We start from the raw sequence: 21,811 nt of genomic DNA, 5'->3' as shown, positions 1-21,811 counted from the left end.
CCTATGGACAGGTGTTTACAAAACACACCACCACATTAGGAACTAACCAGCACCCGCTGCTGACCATCGCAGCAGATACACCCTGGACTGAACAGGACACGAGTCCTCTCCCTTCAGAAACAGACACAGGTCAGAGTTTAGAAACCTCAGTGCAGGGTAGCGTGAGAAGTTAACACTGTCACTGCCTTTGCCGAATCAACAGGGCTGTCAATGCAGACCCTAAATTCACCACCAGCACTACATTCACTTCAAAATTCAGTTGACAGTATTCTGTACATGGAAATGCAATCTCGCTTTGCTGCTGCACTTGATACACTTTGGCATATATAATCTCTCAAACCAGAGAGAAACATGAATACTAAAAATGTTTTTCTAGCCACATTTCTATTGCCTGGACCACAGCGGAGGTCAAGCTGTTGTATCATTAGGACATAACAGCCTCTCTAAACTTTCTAGACTGGAATTGGTAAACAGGACAGCACAGCCTCGCTCCACAGAAACTGGAATCCTGCCAATGTAGCCATGGCAACCAAGCTACCTTGGGTCAGTTAAAGTTACTTGCACTCCACGTGCAAAATCACAAGCATTTTTCAAGATTAAGCAGCTTACAGAAAGATGTAAGTGATGCATATTGTGTTTCATTGGAATGGAGGCACCGCCCAGGACTCTCAGCTGTAAGTGCAGTCCCAGAGCAATATTTCCATGACTCCGCGACCAGCATGTCAGGTCCTGGGAAAGCTGAGCTGCCATTTCTAACGAAGATGTGGATGCAGGCTGGGAAAAAATTTTACTTTGGCTCAGCAGCAACAGGCCAGACCCACAATGGAACGTCCAGGGTTCCCACCAAAGAACTGAAAACCCCTCATTTTTAAAAACAAATTACAATAACGTGTCTGTTTCATGGGCGATGGCAACTTTGCTCCTGGGGAGGGCTTGAAGGTGCCGTACCAGCCTCATACCACACTTGTGCAAGGTCTCACCGCAGCTTGGCACTGCTCTCTGCGGAGTTATCAAGAACAGGGATGAAAAGAACCCTGCAATATCTCTAATTCCCAGGGAGTGTCTAAAGTAGCCACAGTGTCATTAGCATTGCACTCAACTTCTGGGATCTGAAAGAACAGGGTCACCTCTATGCAGGGAAGGGACAAAAGATTTAACTTAGACTTGGAAAATCAGGTATTTGTTCTTTTTTTTTTTTAAAACATATACAGACAGTCTCAATGCAGCCACGAATTTACTCATGATCACCTCTATCTGTCAGTGATCGACGGTTCAGCTAATAGAGGAATTTACTTTTAGAAATGATCTGGTGAAACAATCTAAACAGCCACCCACACGTCAAAGGAAAGTATTCTCAGGTGCATCTACAGTCACTATGGTGAAATTCACCCTCATGCAGGTGGCCAGCACCAGGACTATGCACCAGTTATGTTCCATAACTGTATTTTGCCTTGTGAGTGCCCTCCACATGCGCGCGAGCTTTACCTTAGAGAATGATGACAGTAACTTACCCCTTCAGGAGCGCAGGCAAACTTATCTGAGATCATAAAAGGCACTCCATCCATGGCTGAAAAATACAGATGAACAGAGAGTTGAACTCTTGCATCAATATTCTGATGTCCAATAACTTACTGTGTTTCCAGAAACATACCATGTATGAATCACATCAACATTTGGCAATAACATAACAGGGTGCAAATCAATCAGGGCAGATTTCTCTGCTAGCTCTCCCAATTGTACTGCCAGTTCAAAGCACAGGGGGGCAGTCAGGTATATTCATTACAACATCCAATATCAATCTGGCCATTGGCACAATTTCACAGACTGTGTTCTATGAATTTGCTCCCAACTTGGTTGGACTGAATACAGAACCAGCCTCTCAAGCAGGACAGCGTCTGGAGCCCAAAACAAATGCAGCTGGCTTAAAAGGACAGACTTCCACTTGCCACTTACTGTGTAATAATAGTTTGCATATAAACTGCTACAGTAAAAAAAAAAAGAGAGTCCTCATGATGTAGTATGTTTTCCTAGTGAGAGAAAAATCAAATGTTTGGTTCAGAGGACAAGATGTTTTTTGCCCCTTAGAACACCAGGCACTAAGCACCCCTCAGAGAAACTTACAGGGGGAGGTTCGGAGAAACTTATTTGCAATCCTTTAAAAAAAAATCCTGATCCTAGAGATGAAATGGAGTCTCCCAGACCATCAGGAGAAATGACCTTCCCTTGCCAGTCTACTACAGATGAAAACACTAGACAGCAAATAACCAAATGCAAATATAATACACTAAAACACACAGTCCACTGGAAGCAGATGCCAATGAAATCAGAGTATCCAAGACACCGGGAGTGGGGTAGCTATGCAGCGTGCAGCCTTGACTCACGCTGCCCTGGCTCTCTTGGTTGCAGCACAACCTTAGGAATAGGTAGCGTTTTTTGAATATGCTTTGGGTCGTCTTCTCTTTTAAACCAGGATAAGGATTTTCGTTGCACTGTCACTGCCTTTGCAACCCTCGAAGAGAGCTCTGAAAGGCACCGTAGCCCAGGTGAGCTAGTTTATTTTTGGAACCTGCATCTCTCAGCAATTCCCATAAAATTCTGAAAGAGGCACATTTCCAAGCCAACACACTGAGTCTTGAATAGGCTTTACAATTTATCCACGCCATTTATTTGCTTCAACCCTTCCAGCCCCTTTCCATTTCAGCTCTGAGAAAAAGATGACATGACCAAAAACAAGTTTAATGCTTGCAGTGGCCTCTACCCTAACCCCAAACAGGTTTTCTTCTGAAAAGCATCAGACCCAGGGCAGTGTTTCTTGGGCTCTCATTTGAAACGCCCAGGATTCTTGCAACTCTTTGGTTTGTGTGTCTAACATCAGCCAACATGGACGAGTTCAGGTGTTGGCTGTAGGGAGATTTTCATACATTTAAAATTTTACATGCACTTTTTATATAATTTTTCTTTGACAAACCAACTCAGATGGAGGCAGGGTGCTGTGTGGCAGCAACACACAGCTGTGGTGTTACAACCACCAAAACATACAGATGAGAAACGGTGCCACAGAGCTGAGCAAGTTCTCAAACCTGGGAGACTAGCAGCACTTCTTACAGTGGCAGAGAGATGCCTTGGTCAGCCAGATAATAGATTTTGTTAAATAAATTAAATAAATAACCCAACACTCATCTGTTTGTTCCTCTAACACAGCAAAACAGCCACAGAAAAGCATCACTAGGCTCCCTCAGTCTTTGAGACTGTCGTTAAAAAAATGCTGATACACAGTACAGAGAAACCCAGCAGATGAAAGTAAGGATGTGCCAAAGGCTCAGTAGCGCAATTAGCATTCTCCTAAACAAACGAGCTTCAACAGAGCTGTAATTAAGCAGGCCTGTAATTAAGTATATGCCCTTTATCATAACGATCATGCTTAAAAATGGCATGATGCATGGAAGTATGTTATTAATGCTGTAATCCCAAAGTGAAAGCAGCATACATAGGAATCAGTGTGTCAGGCCCATCACTAGGCTGTTTGTAAAATACATTAAAGGGAAAAATCAGAAAACAATGAGCTCATTCAGCTGTTCTTTTTATAGGCAGGCACTAGAATTTGAGGATTTGAAATACTTACTGATTCAGGAGAGTTTAAACAAATAACGCACTAAGCTGTCATTGCCTGTCCCTCCACCAGTCCTATACTGGGGGCAGGGAAGGGGGAGAAAGTAAAGTGTTTTTTTTCCTACCAGCCCCATACCTGTGTTTGACACAAGGGTCAGCGGTTTGGAGAGTATGGGGCCAGTCCGCAGAATGCACATTGTTTGGAACAGGACTGGGGCCCAGCTGGAAGCAGGCTGCTCTCCAACCAATCTCTGTGTGGGAATCTCTCCTAACAAAACAAAGGGGTTTCAGCTGGTATCTTTATCCTGACTTCACACCTGAACTATTCTGTTGCCTGCCAAAGTAAATGCTCCGATGGGTGTCACCACTGATCTGAAAAGTCCTGCACCTTGCCCCCAACTGTTGATTTCTGTAGGTTGAACATCAGTACACAGAGCGCAGGTGGGACCACAACTGTTCCAACATGAGACACCATGCGAGAGAGATTTAAAATGCTGGGGTTTTTAGAAGCACTTTTTCCAAGCCCAGTTTTGTGAACATTTGTAGCAATTTTGGGGGCAAAAGCTCAAATTTCCTTGCAGGAATCTGAATCCAGATGGCTAAAGCATGTTTGATATGGGGATATTTGATCCCACCACAATATTGAGTCATGTTCAATGAATGCTCACATTTACATTTTGTGGGCAAGGATTTCCCCCAAGCATTTTCCCTGGCACACCCTGGGCAATACTGCAACTGAAATAATCATTAACAACAAAGCACAAGGGACTGCTGGGAGACGGGGAGGCGGCCAGAATGTGGGTGTGGGACAGAATGGAGTCACTGAATGCAAGAGTCACCCCCACTTACCGAAGCCTCCCTCCCTTTTCCACAGCACAGTGCCCCCTAGTAACCCTCAGCTAGCCCAGCATGCCAGCCAGTCTCCTAGAACTTGGCAGCTGGAGCTGGTGGTTTCAGTCTTGTTTCCATTGAAAAGGCAATCTTGAGACATGGCGCACCATCACGCTGGGACCCGTTGCCACGTAGGGCCAGACTCTACCCCAATTATTCTGGCTGAGTAAGGCCACACTCTTCGAGTAGCTACACGGACTTTAGTGGCGCTGCTTTGCACAATTCTATGTTAGTGCAAGTGTGGGTGGCAGAATCTAGCCCTCAAGTGTTTTTTTTTCCAAATCACCATTAGCACTAAAGTGAAGTTTCTGGTAACTCACAAGGGAGGGGGAGGGTTTAATCAATGTGGATGTTAATTCCATATGAGGATGTTGTTGCAACATGATGACTGAGCAGAACAAAGACAAGGAAACACAGTTTTCATGACCAGAGCTGCAGCGACTATTGGCTTGAGAGGTGCAGTGTATCGGTACCTGGCCACGGGTGCGATTCACTCAAAGTACAGTGGGAGACAATACTAAACTGCGATTTACTAGCAGCCCGTTCATTTCATAATGAAGTTAAATGAAATCAGAAGGAGGCTTTTAATTCTATATCCCCTGCTCCAACACTGCGCTGAAAATAATCATAATCTACAACCTTTGATTCTCTTTTCCTCGTGCTTTTCTAGAGCTGTTGGCAGTCTGTGATTGGAACAATGCCGAGCTAAGGGTCTGCATTCCGATGGCCACTTTCAAAAGTTGTTAGCAACTCCCAGGCCAAGCCCTGCAATGTTTGCTTTCGTTCTGCCAGAGGTTGCTCAAATGTTCCTTATAGACAAACTGTGCTACAGTTGACTGTATCCAGCAACACCGTGAATGGACAAAACAGAGGGATGCTGGAGGATGGGCAAGGAAACTCTTTCCAAAGCTAAAAGCTGGTGATTAACCATAAAAAGGGAACCCTAGGCTGGATAGTGTAAGCATTATTCACAATGGGAGGGTTCCATGATCTAACTTCCAAGTATTTATAGCCTTTATAAGGGATACAGTTTAAAAACAAAAGGAAACACCATGACCCTGCACATTGGCTAACGGCATTTAAATCACTCTAACAGGCAAAGCTTTTCAAATACCTAGTTGATCCTACATATTTTTCAGGACTGCGTTAAGCTGGAAACGGAACAGCTAAAAGTCAAGTAATTAGAAAAATGAATGTTCCCACAGCAACATAATCTCAGCCCCATTGCACAGGATGTACCGAAGTTTTGTGTATTGCTTCTACTGTTAAAAGGTTGCTTAATATACAGTACATACACATGAGTGAAATTCTCCCCTAGCACAAAAGAAGGGGCTTCTGTGAGGCATAGGCCTTGGGCGAGTCTGAATCTCCCTCAAGGTATCCAAGTTAACAGTCGTCATGGGAACTTGACCTTGGAATTTCAGTCCTGTTTTGTGTTGCACTGGTGCAGGTTTTTAAAATGTGCACAGGCAGTGCTGCGGATGATCCTCCTTATTAGCAAAGTTCTTCACAATTCTTGTTAAAGATTAATATTTTCCATTGCTACATTTGTAGTCTGAGAGGGCACTATCCATTCTGACAGAATTGACCCATGTCTTTCATTCCTCCTTGGCTGGCTGTTGTCGATGTTCCCCTAAAAGAATGACAGATATCAACTCCAAAGAGTCAGTTACCAGCCAGCCATCTGCTGAAGGGTTCATTTTAATTCAGACAATAGAAGGGAAGATCTAACAAATTATAAGTGACAGCAAAATCTTAAGAATGAATTAACATCTAGGACTCTTGGATAATTGTAATATTTCCCATACAGACCTAAAATAGAGCTTATTTTTGTGCATTTCTACTTCTCCTTCACCCCCAAGACTAACAAGGAAAATCATCATCACCTTGAAGATGGCATTGTACAAAGAAGGTATGGCTTCCTACGTCAGCCATTCTGGGAACAAATAAATGGCAAGTATACATAGAATCATAGATGATCAGAGTTGGAAGAGACCTCAGGAGGTCATCTAGTCCAACCCCCTACTCAAAACAGGACCAACCCCAACTAAATCATCCCAGCCAGGGCTTTGTCAAACCGGGCCTTAAAAACTTCTAAGGATGGTGATTTCACCACCTCCCTATGTAATGCATTCCAGTGCTTCATCACCCTCCTAATAAAATAGTGTTTTCTAATATCCAACCTAGACGTCCCACACTGCAACTTGAGAGCATTGCTCCTTGTTCTGTCATCAGGCACCACTGAGAACACCCTAGCACCATCCTCTTTGGGACCCCCCTTCAGGTAGTTGAAGGCTGCTATCAAATCCCCCCTCACTCTTCTCTTCTGCAGACTAAATAAGCCCAGTTCCCTCAGCCTCTCCTCATAAGTCATGTGCCCCAGCCCCCTAATCATTTTTGTTGCCCTCCGATGAACTCTCTCTAATTTGTCCATATCCTTTCCGTAGTGGGGGGCCCAAACTGAACACAGTACTCCAGTGGCCTCACCAGAGGGGAATAGTGGGGGGATAGCTCAGTGGTTTGCGCATTGGCCTGCTAAACCCAGGGTTGCGAGTTCAATCCTTGAGAGGGTCAGTTAGGGATCTGGGGCAAAAATTGGGGATTGGTCCTGCTTTGAGCAGGGGGTTGGACTAGATGACCTCCTGAGGTCCCTTCCAACCCTGATAGTCTATGATTCTATGAATCACTTCCCTCGATCTGCTGGCATTGTTCCTACTAATGCAACACAATATGCCATTAGCCTTCTTGGCAAAAAGGGCACACTTGACTCATATCCAGCTTCTCGTCCACTGTAACCCCTAGGTCCTGTTCCGCAGAACTGCCACTTAGCCAGTCAGTCCCCAACCTATACCGGTGCATGGGATTCTTCCGTCCTAAGTGCAGGACTCTGCACTTGTCCTTGTTGAACCTCATCATATTTCTTTTAGCCCACTCCTCCCATTTGTCTAGGTCACTCTGGATCCTATCCCTACTCTCCAGCGTATCTACCTCTCCCACCAGCTTAGTCTCATCCACAATTGATGACAAAGGGAGAGAGAGACCATCTATTATATATGGTAAGCAAGTAGAAATAATAATAAATAATAATGTAAAAGACTCATCAATAAAGTCTCTGCACTAAAACATTCCAAAATATCAATTGAAGTTATTAGCTGAGAGATTAAATATTAAGACCCAGATCCTGTATCTGTGTGGCTGGGACCCACTAGGGTCCAGCTGCATAGTTGCAGAATTAGGGCCTTTGAGATCTGTCACTTGATCTATAGCATAGCATCACACCCATTGTAAATAGCCGTGAGGAGTGTGACGACTTGGTAGAGGAAACGAGCAAATCAGATAACCCCTACACAAAGCAGAACTCTGGTTTGTATGAGAGTATCCCTAGGAATAGCCAGCAAGGGAAAGAACTAGAGAAAACAGGGTCTCCCTTGGCAGAATAAAACATTTCCCACATTTTTCAGGAGGTGCCAGCAGCTCTCTAACAACTGCAGTTCCAGGGCCTGTGAAGCCTGTTAATTCCATCACATTTTCTTTTCCTTGGGCTGGTTGCAGGAGAAGCACAGTGGCCTGAACTGTTCCCTCGGGGCATGGAACATATCTGGTGTTTGACACGGCCACCGAGAAAGACTGCTCCCATATCCAAGGTAACATCTTTCAGAAACCAAGACAAACACTCACCCAGCATGCTCTGTCTTGAAAGACTAAATAATCAGTGATCAATCTATGGGCAGACTGAATAGGAAAAACAACTAAAAACAACTAAAGTTCCCAGAAACTTTTATTTCTACAGATGACGCCTGTTGGCATCACCCTCTCACTCGTACAATACTCTCTTCCTCCTCCCATCACTAGGTGCTAAGTACATGTGGAAAGCTCCCAAGGAAAGCTCCCAGAGTTGTCCAAGGATCTAGTAAACTCATACTAAGGCAGTGACCGACTTTGCAAACCTTCCGGGTTCAAGAGATTCTCAGCCAACACTTGTTGAGGAATCATGACTTAGTTATATACCTGTCTCTTTTGGAAGAGTGCTACAGAATTTAAACAGGCAAGAAATCAATAGGGATCTGCCAAAAATCAATTCTAAAGACCTGCAGTATTTAACAGAGAATGGTGTTCTTTCTATGGGTTTTTAAAACTATGCTATAGAAAGCTACAGTAGGAATACCTTTCCCCATTAAATTCCTCAGGGTGATGCAGAAGTCCTACAGAAAGATTATCATTCTCTATTAAATTTTGTAGGGCTTTTCCATAACAGTGTGAAGTTCGTAGTAATCATGTAGATTTGAAATGTATTTTGAGATTGTATCAATTTCAGTATCTAAACAATAACCCTGCCCAAACCCACATGTAAAGTGACTGGAATAGTCTCTTCATCCCCAAAAGATCCCAGCAGTTAGTACAATCCCCGACCCCGACACACCCCACCTCTGAGTGTGCCAGCATCAAGTTCACTCAGTGTCCCTGGACAATTCATGCCTTCCTATTTAAGCTGAAATCGTCACCATGCTGGGATGGCTAGTTCATTGATGGCATGTGGCTTCCCTGCACTGGAGAGAGACCAACGCTTTTCATATATGGCAGGCTTCCAAACAATTGTGTAAGAGCAATGACTTTTGGTTATTACTGACCAGACATGGATTGGAACCAGTGACCCCGTCACTAGAGGTTTTAAATAACAGGTTGGATGAATGCCTGTCAGGGATGGTCTAGGTTTACTTGGTCTTGCCTCAGTCCAGGGGCTGGACTCGATGACTTCTCAAGGTCTCTTCCAGGCCTACACTTCTATGATTCTATGACCTAGCAGCAACACACATTCTGTATCCAGACACCATTTCCCTGGGTTGCCTAGTCTTTGCCTAGGTAGATCTGACAGGCATCAGTACAATATCTCTTCCTATGAGAAATGGATGGGAATAATCTAAGGCTAAGGGTTTTCCTTCTGAAACAAAAGTCACTAGAAACTCTAAAGCCAAGAAACCCAATTCTCTCCTCATAACAGTGCAAATCAGGAGCCACTCCATGTGTGAAACCAGCTTGAGAAAAGAAACAGTCTCACGGTATTGGAAAACAGAGAATTTGAAATGCAGGGAGGGAAAGAAAGGATAGTTGTTTTCTTCCCTCCAAGTAACTATGTCTACGGCATCTGTATCAGACTAGTAAGGTGCCTGCACCCTTCTCAGATTAAAACTGAAAAAGCAAAAAGGAATTTAAGAAAGAAAAATGTTTTCAACTGTTGTTTATTATCTCTCAGGTGTAGCTCTTCCTCAAGAGTCACATTCAATTAGCTCATTCACTGGAATTGGATAAAGGAGGAACAGGGAGCCGGAAGTGAGAATCCCATTCCTACAAAACACAAAATGTGATGGACCGAATTTCCCAGAGAATTCCCCCAAAAGGAAGTAGCAGATGACAGAAGCTAGGACCAAAATGACCAAAATCTCATTTGATGTAGAACTGCAGAATAGTGAATTCATTTTTAACTGATCTGATACGTCTCCAAGTGCAATTTGTTGTAAATTACTAAGATTTCATATTAACCTTTAAAGGGCATGTCACAAAACTATATCCTATAAATACAACTTGTTAGTTCACTTAGAAATTCTCTCTTTAATATGAAAAACCCCACCCCTCACTGTCACCCTTCTTTGCTTGCTGTACGATAGATGCTGCCTTCTTCCTAATGCTGTAGATTCCAAATAAATCTCAGTTGTCAAATTAGTAATTAATCTTCCTAGAATAACTATATTTTTAGCAAAGCTACCAGATTTAAATAATCAGATCTGCCAATGCTACCCTAATTTAACCAGGCTGACGAACTTTCATAGGCAGCATCAGCTAACATAATGAGTTTCTAGATGACAAAGAATTTAAGACTGGAGTTCACTACACTACTTACTATAATAAGCACTTGTTCTGTTCTACAATGTGCACATACAAGAGGAATCTAAATAATAATTGCTCTTATTATCTTGAAAAATATGTGGCGATTAATAGTGATTATAGAAATCTGTATAATTGTTCACTGAAACCTCCAATGATCAGATGCATTCTTAAAATGTCCATTAATAAAGAACTTTATAACAAAGAGCATCAAAACTCAAGCCAAGCTTTTGACCATTTAAAAAATGATGAACATAAGATTTCAAATATTTTAAGTTTTAACTCTTTTTATGCCCCCTCTGTGAAAGGTTCTGAGATACCCTCGATATGATACATATGTCATTGTAGTTCACAGCACCAAGTCCAACCTGTTATTTATGCAAATAATTAATTACTCTTGTAGCCATCTAGCAGTTTGTCATGACACGTTAATGACTTGATAGACTTCTATGAACTAGTGAACACAGAGCAGCAGAGCGCTTTTATCGTCGTTTAATTTAAAAACGATCCTGTGTGAAATTATCTAGTCGTGAGTGATGGAAGCATAAAGAACAGACTCAGCAAAGCTTCTTTTGGATCATTGCTTTATTAATGGTAACGTCAGGGAAATGAAAAATGCTAACATTGTCATATTTAGCTCCTGGGTATAGATGAATAGCTGCTTTAGTGCTTGGAGGGTTCAGTGTGCACACTGCAGTGAGCACTAATCCTTCACACCACTGTGGAGGGAGATGCAGCCATGGAAGAGTTTACGTACCTAGAGTCCCAAGGAAACAACAGCCACTTCTGCACTGAAATTCTCACCCTAGGATTTGATAGCTTTGAATTTCTTTTATTGCTTTCTTTTCACAAACTTTTATACAGGAATTTTCAACAGCTGATATTAAGAATCTACAAAAACATCCCTCCTGATTGCGTGAAAATTAACCATTAATTCAATTAAAAAACAATACTGAATATATTGCTGCCACTTTTCACACTTAAGTTACCTTAGATTCTAAAACCAGCTTCCTGCAATAGTACAAAATTCTGTAAGCCTCTCTCCAGCTCTGAAAGCACAGTGTAGTATTTGTGTTTTATAAAGATGAGGATCTCAGAAAATAGCTTCAAACAGTCTCATAAAAATGGCAAAGCTCACCTGGTTAAAGAAAACGTCATTTGCAGCTGAACAGTTAACAGAGGGAAATAATGTCTTCATTGTTTCCCCCGAGAACTTGGGACTATGTGGGAACAAGTTAATGATTGGCACAGGATGCGGGCAACTCAGGAGTTCAAATCTGGCAGCTCCCTACACAAAGGGATTACTATCCGTCGTGAAATTAAATTAATATACTACAAAAAGACACGATGCTGCATTTGTGGATACCACGGATAAATGCTAAAAGATACTGTATCAGATATTGTAAAAGACCGTAAACTCAATGTATTGAGTTTGGGGTAAGGACTTAATATGTTTGTGCAGTGCCCAGCACAATGTGGTCTAGATTTTGGCTGGCACCTCTTGGTGCTGTCATATAAATAATCAATCCTATTAATATGGAAACCTGGCCATGAGTTGTCTGAGGCTTGGATTTTCAATGGAAGCTAAGGGCACTATGTACTCAAATCCCACTGCAATTCAAATGTGAGCCAAACACCTAACTCCCTGAGGGTCCTTTGCAAATCTCAACCTTGGTGTCTATTCTATGGGCAACCAACAGCAACGGCGTATGTGGGGTGTGTGCAGGATTCAAGGACAAGTGCCACCTCCTGATAAATCTGCTGTGAACATGTAGATGGTTTTCCCTTTAGGAGATATATACTCTCTGTATTTTTGATGATTAATTATGGGGTAATGACAATGGGCTCAGTGCTTTACAAGAAGCTCACAGCCTATGGGACAGACCTGCTGGGGACTCAAAGGAGGAGGAGAAGTGATGTTTCTAGTGTAGAACAGGTCGGCTGCCTACAGACACATGCTAGGATAGAATTGTGTGTGAGAAACCTCGCTTCTGCTAGAAGCAGAAGAGTCTGACAAGCAAGGATAAGCCAAAGCCGTGCCCGGAGTAATCCCTCCATCTGATACCAGCTGTGCACTCTCTGCTAGTTTTCAGCAGTGTGAATGCCAAAGGGGAGTTGGAGAAGGCAGGAGCTCTAAAGGGTCAAGTTCTGCTCTCAGGTGAACGGCACAGACCCACTGTCTGGAAGTATGTGCCTGGGGTGCTAGTGACCCTTACAAACAGGCTCGAGGTAACAGGGTGTCACAACACCGCCCATGCTCGTCTTGCTAAGGAAGAGATCTCTATCATGCATTCCTACAACTACAGTACCCACCTGCTGAAGTGAAGAAACAGATTGACAGAGCCAGAAGAGTACCCAGAAGTCACCTACTACAGGACAGGCCCAACAAAGAAAACAACAGAACGCCACTAGCCATCACCTTCAGCCCCCAACTAAAACCCCTCCAACGCATCATCAAGGATCTACAACCTATCCTGAAGGACGAGCCGTCGCTCTCTCAGATCTTGGGAGACAGACCAGTCCTTGCTTACAGACAGCCCCCCAATCTGAAGCAAATACTCACCAGCAACCACACACCACACAACAGAACCACTAACCCAGGAACCTATCCTTGCAACAAAGCCCGTTGCCAACTCTGTCCACATATCTATTCAGGGGATACCATCATAGGGCCTAATCACATCAGCCACACCATCAGAGGCTCGTTCACCTGTGCATCTACCAATGTGATATATGCCATCATGTGCCAGCAATGCCCCTCTGCCATGTACATTGGCCAAACTGGACAGTCTCTACGTAAAAGAATGAATGGACACAAATCAGACGTCAAGAATTATAACATTCAAAAACCAGTTGGAGAACACTTCAATCTCTCTGGTCACTCGATCACAGACCTAAGAGTGGCTATACTTCAACAAAAAAGCTTCAAAAACAGACTCCAACGAGAGACTGCTGAATTGGAATTAATTTGCAAACTGGATACAATTAACTTAGGCTTGAATAGAGACTGGGAATGGATGAGTCATTACACAAAGTAAAACTATTTCCCCATGGTATTTCTCCCTCCCACCCCACCCCCCACTGTTCCTCTGATATTCTTGTTAACTGCTGGAATTAGCCTACCTGCTTGTCACCATGAAAGGTTTTCCTCCTTCCCCCCCCTGCTGTTGGTGATGGCTTATCTTAAGTGATCACTCTCCTTACAGTGTGTATGATAAACCCATTGTTTCATGTTCTCTGTGTGTGTGTATATAAATCTCTCCTCTGTTTTTTCCACCAAATGCATCCGATGAAGTGAGCTGTAGCTCACGAAAGCTTATGCTCTAATAAATTTGTTAGTCTCTAAGGTGCCACAAGTACTCCTTTTCTTTTTGCGAATACAGACTAACACGGCTGCTACTCTGAAACCTGTATTCAGTGCGTCTTTCATCCTCTGCATTTCTGCTGCTTGATAATTATCCTTGCACAGCATTATGTTCCTCTAAGAAACAGAAATGTCCTGTCCTTCCTCTCCAATGCCCTCTGAATCCTGCAGGGCCACGAGTCCTCTCAATTGCAACTGGACTCCATGGAGCCGGGGTCGTTCAGTAACAGGTAGGTTCAGGCCCCCTGCCAAAGCAACGTTTTAGCAGCAGTAAGAACAATAGGCTGTGCAGGGCAGGGGAAAGGGAGCAGGGGCCACCCCGTAGATTTGGCCATCACTCACAATTTTAGAAAATGTTTTGTTTTTTTCTATTAGCACATGAGGTTTTCCAGTTGGTGGGCGGAAGCCCCTCACAACATGGATGGGGGCACATTTATACTTTATGCTTTGGCTCGTTCTTACCAACTGCCCTGTAGCTTTTCACCATTTAAAAGGCTGCAGGACTCAGCAATATTTCTCCACTTTGCCAGGTGAGTATTGTCTGTTGAGAAAGGCGTGTGACAAGACTGACGGGAATGCTTTCTTTCTGCAGCATTCCTGGAGAATGCAATAGGGACAAAGCCAATGGGATTCTACGGAAACTACTTTGGAAAACCATTAGAATTTAATGGAAAAGAATCTTCTCTGGATGATAAGCACCCTGGGGCAGGGACCCTCTTTGTTCTGTGTCTGTACAGCACCTGTGACAAACGGGTCCTGGTCCATGACCTGGCTCCTATGCCCTATGGTAACACAAATACTAAGAGCTTTCTTTTCAAGCCATCCTAGAGGATTCAATAGCAGAGACATGATAATCTATTAAATACCAAAGAATCACTCAAGAACTGAGAAAGAGGTTAAAATTTCCATTGATTTCTATAAAACTTCTCTACAATCCTTGTCTTTAAGAACAAAAAGTGTTTTATTGCTAAGTCTGACACTTTATTTAACTTCCAACATACCCAAAGCTTTGGTTCTCATCAGTGCATTTCTACCTCCTGCTCAGAATCTCATTTTTAGCAGAATGTTATCCTTTTTACGGACAATGCTTTACTAAACACATGAGAGATTCTGCAGCACACCAAGGTAAAAAATGGGCAAAATATCATGGGATCTCTGTATAGAGGAAAATTATTCATAAATGTGGAAAAACACTTTACACTAGCTGCAATGGGTCACAGAGATGACAGGAGTATTTTGGAACATTCTCCATCCTGTACAGAGAAGCCCCCTACCTTTGAATTTCTGTCCATAGTGGTCCAAACATCAAGCCTGAAAAGTAACACATGCGTTTTTCTGTGCTACAGTGCACTTCGTCCCAGATGGAACACCAACACACATTTGCACATCACTAACTAGAGCAAAAGAGCAGCAACCTCCACCAAAAATCTGGCCCAACCCTCTGCCAATAAATTTGCCTGTCATTGCCAGAGGCTGTGTTTGTTGATTGATGGGCTGAAACACCTCCCCACCCCTCACCTTCAGCTTTTTTTTTTTTAAACAAAGAAAAGTCTCCACATGTTAAGAAACTGACCCCTGTTTATTGTGGCCTGTCTCCAGCTTCTCTCCCAGCCAACAGAGCAGACATACTGTAAATAATTTCTCAGACCAGGAGACAGGGGAAAGACAAAGTTACTCCCTAACCCAATAGGCTTCCATGACATGACAAATAAGCTGCAGCCTGACAGTGTCTCCAAGACATATTGTAGTTTACTTTGCTGTTCGGGCTGGCCATCTGTGCCATTCCAACAGAGGCTGCCTTCACAGGCTGCTGGAAGAGGACTAGCGAGAGTCCATCAGTCCCCGAACAGCTCAGTAGACTCCTCCAGTCATTAGTCAAATGGCCTAATGAGAGCAAGTGAAAGCAGCCCCCTACCACCAGGAGCATTTTGGGAGGGGAGGAGCCCGTGACCTGTACTAAGAGAACAAGGACAGCCCTGTGCTTCGCACGGTCAGGAGAACAGGGGGTTCTGATCAGATGGGGGATGCTGGTGAGCTGTGAAAGGGAATGTGAGGTTTTCTCCTGGGACACCTGGATTCCTTTTTGTTCTGGAGATATGTAAGGCAAGGCTGAGTTACTGATGTCCTAGCCCCAGAGCTTGCTGGTCCTCTGGCCCCAGTGGAGGTTAGAGCAGCAGGGGCAATATCCTGGCACAAGGTTCACAATGGACAGGGAAGGATTGGGGGGGAGGGTGAAGTGAGCTCCACAAATCCCGTTCCTGTCCTGCTTATGTCTTGCCTCTGGAGCGCCCCTGACCTGGCCTCCCTCCCTTTACGCTGGGGTGGCACAGCCCTCCATGGGCAGAGAGTTTGCCCATGCAAGGGGAATTCCCCACTGGCTATTTCAAGTAGTTGTACATGGCACAATGTGGCCTCAGTAGACCAGACAGCCTGGCCCCAGAACGTGAGTGATGGAAACAAGACAGTCAAATCCAGACCTTCTGTTCTAACCCACGGAGACAGGCGAGCATTCAGAAAGGGTTGGATCACTACAGGTTAAGAATCTCTGCATCAGAGCACCAGCCTGCTCAGCTGGGGGCAAGCTGGAAATCTGAGATGGGGGAGAAGGCATGAAATGAAGCAGCTTGCAGGCCCTGGGGAGGAAGAGGAGTGTTCTCAGACAGTGAGTGTTGCATGCTCGGATCCCCCTTCACTAAAGGTGGCCAGGCATCTCTTCGTAGAACAACATGGGCTGGGTACAATGATGGGAAAGACTCCAGTCACCCCAGCCATAGGATAAACACATGCACTTGCTTGTTATTCTCTCCTTTAATCTTAATACTGAATACACTCACAGACCATCTGCCCCAGGCACTGCTGGGTAGGCTGCCCTTGTGCACTAGGCAGCGAGATCTGAAAGTTTAGCTCTGTGCTACTGAGCTCAGCCTGTTCATTCCCTTACTCCTACACTCAGCTATTTGATGTCCCTGGCATCACTTTTGCCTACACCGTTTCAGAACCTGCCTAATGCACATACAAATTAAAGCGCCGAACCTTTATGCAAACCCCAAGCATGGCATTTCCTCTTTCCAGTTCACTGGATAAATGCTTGCTCTGCCACTGTGGCAGAGTGTGATCTAAAATGGGTCTTGAGTCAGGAGCATGGCAAACCTGCAGTGGGTTTTCTGGTTTGTAACAGTTCTCCAAATTAAAATGAGCCCCAATCTGACTCTTCCCTCTCTGAGACTATTCTAACAAGGCACTTGCTGCGCCCCAGAAGAGGAATAATTTTGGGCCAAGATTAGAGGCACTTTTAAAGGAATTCCCTTAGACTATAACCTCAGGAGGAGGAAAGAGAATCCTTATCTTCACATGAGATATAAAATATACTTTCTGTAATTTCTAATTCTGGAAGCCAGAAAACCATTGGTGCGCGTGTCCTTCACATTAGGAACAACAGAGAATACGAGCAGACAACTCACGCCGTGACTAACAAGGGACAGCCACACAAGGGCTGAGGCCTACTTGGCAAGCTCTTGTCCAGTCAGAAACAGTAAACTGGAGACACTTCAGACTAGTGGACGTTGCTAGCTCACCCCACGCCCACACCTGTAACTGTGATGAATGAATGCCTTCACAGTTTTGGAAAGAAGGCTCAGTATGGAGACAGCATTGGAAGGTTTCTGTTTTACTTGGAACAACAGAACATGGGTGTTTTTTCCCCTACCGGACACCTTTTAAAAAGTAAAAACTTTTTACTTACTTTTAAAAGTAAAAACAATTTATTAAAATTATTAAAATTCCTTTTGTTCATTTGAACTCAATCCTTAGAATTTTTCTACATCTTTGCTGGGTTTTGCCACTAACTTGCTGCAACATGGGAAGTTCAGTGCTAAGAGATCCAGCAAACAAAACGTTTTTTAAAAATACACCTGACTTTGATTTTGTTAAAAAATAAAAATGTCAAGTGCAGAATGGGGACAGCTTACTGCGGATGCTGGTGCAGCTAAGCAACTCCTCCGAGCTGTGGTTGCACCAGCATCTGCAGTAAGCAGAGAGACTTCAAATGTGCCCTTCAGATTGCAAGTGTTTACAAACTAAGATATTGATTTTATTATTTTTTAATGAAACCTTCTTTAGAAGTCTTCCTCAAATACTTAACTTCAGTGATCTCACCTGGGGAAGTGCCACTTCCTGTTAATTAATGACACCAGAGCAGGTACAAAAGAGGCTAGTGGTACTGGACACTTGCAGAGTCTGAGAGAGAGAGACAGAGAGAAAGAAATGGTGTCTTTGAGGGCTAAGCGAGTCTCTCCCAAAGCGGTATGAAGCTGTGCTTTTTCCTCCACTTCTGATACATTGGGCTTTGAGCTGAAGGAGAGAATAGGCATTTTTCAATTACCATCAGCTCTAAATTTAATCAGATAGAGACTCCTTGGAACTCATTAAATATGTAAATATGTCTGTATCATAGGCACATAGAGCTGCAGGCATGTACAACTTGGTCTGACACCTGAAAAAAAAGTGCAAAGAATAGCAGTAATGTTTCATGATTTGAGGTGACAAACACCCCTCTTTCTGATGAGCCTTTACCTTGATCAGTAACGGCTGCTTCCTTACAGAGCTCCTGGTTTTTGCATTTGATTTGTTTTCAGCCTCTAGATTAGAACTTGGGCACATTTAGGGAACATGCTGCATTGTGTTATAGTATCACGCTGTGTGGGCTTGGTTTTTCCTTTGCTCCGATAGATACAGTATCATGTAGTGCCTTGCTCAATGTACTTCTTCCAGGGAGACGCTGCATGATCCAAAGCTCATAATGAAGTGCTTGGAACTTGCCTTTGAAGTGTCTCATTAAACAAGGGATGAATTTGTACGATGAGATGAAACAAGGCAAAGTATTAACAGTGGCCACTGTTCTATTTTATAGAGGGTCTTACACCACTCTCTTCACACAATAGAACAGCCCCTTCTAGCCATGCATTCAGTGAAGTGACTTACGGCCATTACATGAGGTTCATTCTCAGAACTTCTCCCCAGGGGAGAGCTGTGCATGCAGTGTAGCGTTTTGTTTCGGTAGGGCTTTATTTTGGAGGATTTCATCTTCTAAAGTGTATGTGCTGTTTGGTGTTTATGGTATCGCAGACTTGTGGGAGAAGACTGAGTGGCTGCCGCCTGGAAGTATCACGCTACAGTGAGCCAGACAAAATAGAAGCAGGCCTTCCGCAAACGTGAACGAGAGGAAAAGCCAAACCTGTTTCTCCCAGAGCAGCACTGAGGATTAAATGATCCCTTGGTGGGAAGCATCCTGCTAAAAAGCGAGCTGGTCTGTGACATTATCAGAGCAAGACTGTGGTGCTTCCCATATCTCTGTGCTGATTGCACCTGTCCAGAAACATTCCTGGGCTAGCACAGGCCTGGACTGCCATGCAGCAGGGAGACCCAGACCCCCTTCCCAGGAGAGCAGGAGTTTTATTTATTTACATGTTGCCATCTGCCCCATCTTCAGCACTAAGATTGCCTCTGCATGGAGACAGACAGAAAAGTTAAGGCAAATCAAGTAAAAAGTGTGAAGCCAAAACTCAAAGCATGTCAATCCCCTCCCTGTGGATACTCTCATTCAGGAGTAGAGAGCTTTCAGATTGCTTTAACTTTATTCTCCCAAGAAGGATTAAATTACAGCAAACTAAGGACACTTCACTCCTGAACAAGAGCAACCACACCGGGGCTAATGAGCTTTCACTTACGCACATTGACTTTTCACCCTCAGCTGATTTGCCTTCGCTCTCCTGACTGTCCCTGTGTGCACAAGCCAAACAGCATGTGGGCTGTGTTGCTATGCCCTTTGGCCTTCCTCACGTCGCCCCTGACCTCCTGTGGGCAACTCACCCATAGCATCCTATCTAAAAATCCCCTGGGGAGCCAGTCATGGCAGGGACTTAGTCTTTCTAATTGCTCTATAAAGCGCCCAACACACTTACGGTGCAGTAAAAATAACAACAGTCACAACAAGAATAGGCACACTTCGACCATTAAACACCCAGACTTTACCAGGGAGCAAGAGACATCCAATGAGGCTTACAAAGTGAGATGCTAAAGCAAAAGCCTGTTGCGGTGGCCAGAATGGTGCCATTCCAACCCCTCCCTTATGCCAGGAAAGGAAAAGCCTGGGAGAACAGAGCACCTATCCTGCAGGTTCTGCGTTCCTGCAAGCCAAGGCAGGAAGCACCAATCGAGGTGCTGGGCCTGACCCATATGATGGGGTAGAGCCCATATAATCTGAATGCAACCAAAATGTCATAAAAGGCCTAGAGGCTAAAAGTGGAGACAGGTCAGACTCTGACAAGTAGGCTTACTTCAGACAGTTTTTTCCAGAACCTGGAGATCCACATGCCCATGAAGCAGCTATGAACTGACAAAGCACTCTGGATAACAGACTTCAGATTACCGACCCCACCCACCAAGCAGCTTCATTCATATTTAAATTTCTATACCATTAAAAACAGTTTACAGTTACGAAGGGTCTCTGTGAATGTCTCCACTCTCAGCATTTGGAAAGAATGACTATAATAATATTCCCCACAAAAGTCTGCGTGTAAGTCCTGTCCCATTAGAGACAAAGTTACAGTTATGTGAATAAACAGCACTGCACAGGAAATGCAAGCAGCATCTTTCACATTGACAGAGCAGGCATGGCCATGAGCACCGGACACCTGGGTCCAGGAGCATGTGCATCAGTCCTGAGGGTAGAATGTACCCACTGGAGGAAAATCCTTGACAAGTGCCCCAAAACACAGTCTGCACCTCAGGAGAGAGAGGAAGCCAGCAAGGCCATGCCACATCTCTGATGTACAAGGGGCTCCCAAGGCAGAGCAGCGGAGGAGGGGGCTGAGGGGACACATGACTTTGGAGGTAGGTGGGTGGGTTTTCAAAGATCAAAGAAAATCAATGCTGGGAGCTACCCAGAGTTGGGATGTGAACACACTGGCTTCCTGGGGGTGATGTCATCCTCCTCCATCATGGGCCCTCTGGCCCCACACAAGCACCCATACTATCCAGTGCTAACATTTCCTAACGGAGGGAGAGTCACCTAAAGTAAAAGCAAACTGCAAATCAGATGTTGGAGTGCTGAAAGTATTTTAATTTTTAAGTGTCTGAGTCATTAGAAGGGCCACATATTTCTATCAGGTAAATTTCATTTGCATATGCAAATTATATCTAAATACTCCGCACCATTAATATGATTACTAATTACATAATAATAGTCACCAGTCTTCACACAGATCAAACTTACAGTTTTGTATCTATTAGGGAAATTGTGCTTTGTAATTAAGATAATCCTCATTTCCAGATGCTAATTATCTATATAATAATTAGCCCCTTTTGCTAATGCAAATTAAGGATTTTCATCCTTATTGGTAAAGCAGTTGCTTATCACTTAAAGGAAAGACACCCCAGAAATCCTCCCCACCCCACTAAAGGTGAAAAGGTAAGTTCATTTTTATCAGTCTCATTTGTGAATGCAAATCAACCTTGATTAATTAAGTCAGAGATAAACGCGCCCGTCTCATAGCATGGATGGCTGCCTATTGCATCTTTCCTACCCTCAAAGGAAAAGGAACATTTACAGCCCACAGCCCACAAAAATATTTCAGACAGATGCAGCAATTCATCTCTCTGTTGCAAAAGCAACACTGATACCTAGTGGTGCTTTGCTAGAACACCTTCCAGAACCCCCTGGCACCAATGGGGAGTCTGAATAGAATTCTGCCTGTTTCATTGTCAAAGAATTAAAGAATGAGCTTTTGTCTAGGTAGGAAGAACAGATTTTGAGAAAATGCTTAAAGAAAACAGGGACACCGCAGTTGCTTGTATTAAGTTTTCTGTGCTCAATACAGCAATGAAAATAAGCTGGCACCCTCGCACGGTGACTAATGAGGTCTACCTGCGTAAGAACAGAAGGGCTGACAGCCAGCAAAGCTTATTTGGCAGGATCCAACCTGAGCTGCGATACATTCATCATCCGCTAAACCAATCCACCAATTCCACACCACCATTTGTCATTAATTATGCTAATCAGCAAACCAT

At 43.9% G+C, this 21,811-nt stretch overlaps 1 protein-coding gene across 10 annotated transcripts in view; it reads right to left on the bottom strand.

The window, feature by feature from the left end:
* MVB12B (multivesicular body subunit 12B) overlaps positions 1-21,811 on the bottom strand; it is a 102,169-nt gene that overhangs the window by 16,943 nt on the left and 63,415 nt on the right. For 9 of the 10 annotated variants that reach the window (XM_043498585.1, XM_038374344.2, XM_043498590.1 and 6 more), the window contains one exon: positions 1,512-1,567. In XM_043498585.1, the coding sequence (XP_043354520.1) occupies positions 1,512-1,567 (56 nt within the window). Of the gene's footprint in view, positions 1-1,511; positions 1,568-17,968; positions 18,095-21,811 lie in introns of those variants that run through there. The other variant, XM_043498591.1, reaches the window with a different exon arrangement.

The sequence above is a fragment of the Dermochelys coriacea genome, chromosome 16, assembly GCF_009764565.3.
Source record: "Dermochelys coriacea isolate rDerCor1 chromosome 16, rDerCor1.pri.v4, whole genome shotgun sequence".
Classification (NCBI taxonomy): domain Eukaryota; kingdom Metazoa; phylum Chordata; order Testudines; family Dermochelyidae; genus Dermochelys; species Dermochelys coriacea.
Note: the sequence above shows the minus strand (reverse complement) of the source record. Positions and strands in the feature narration are given on the sequence as shown.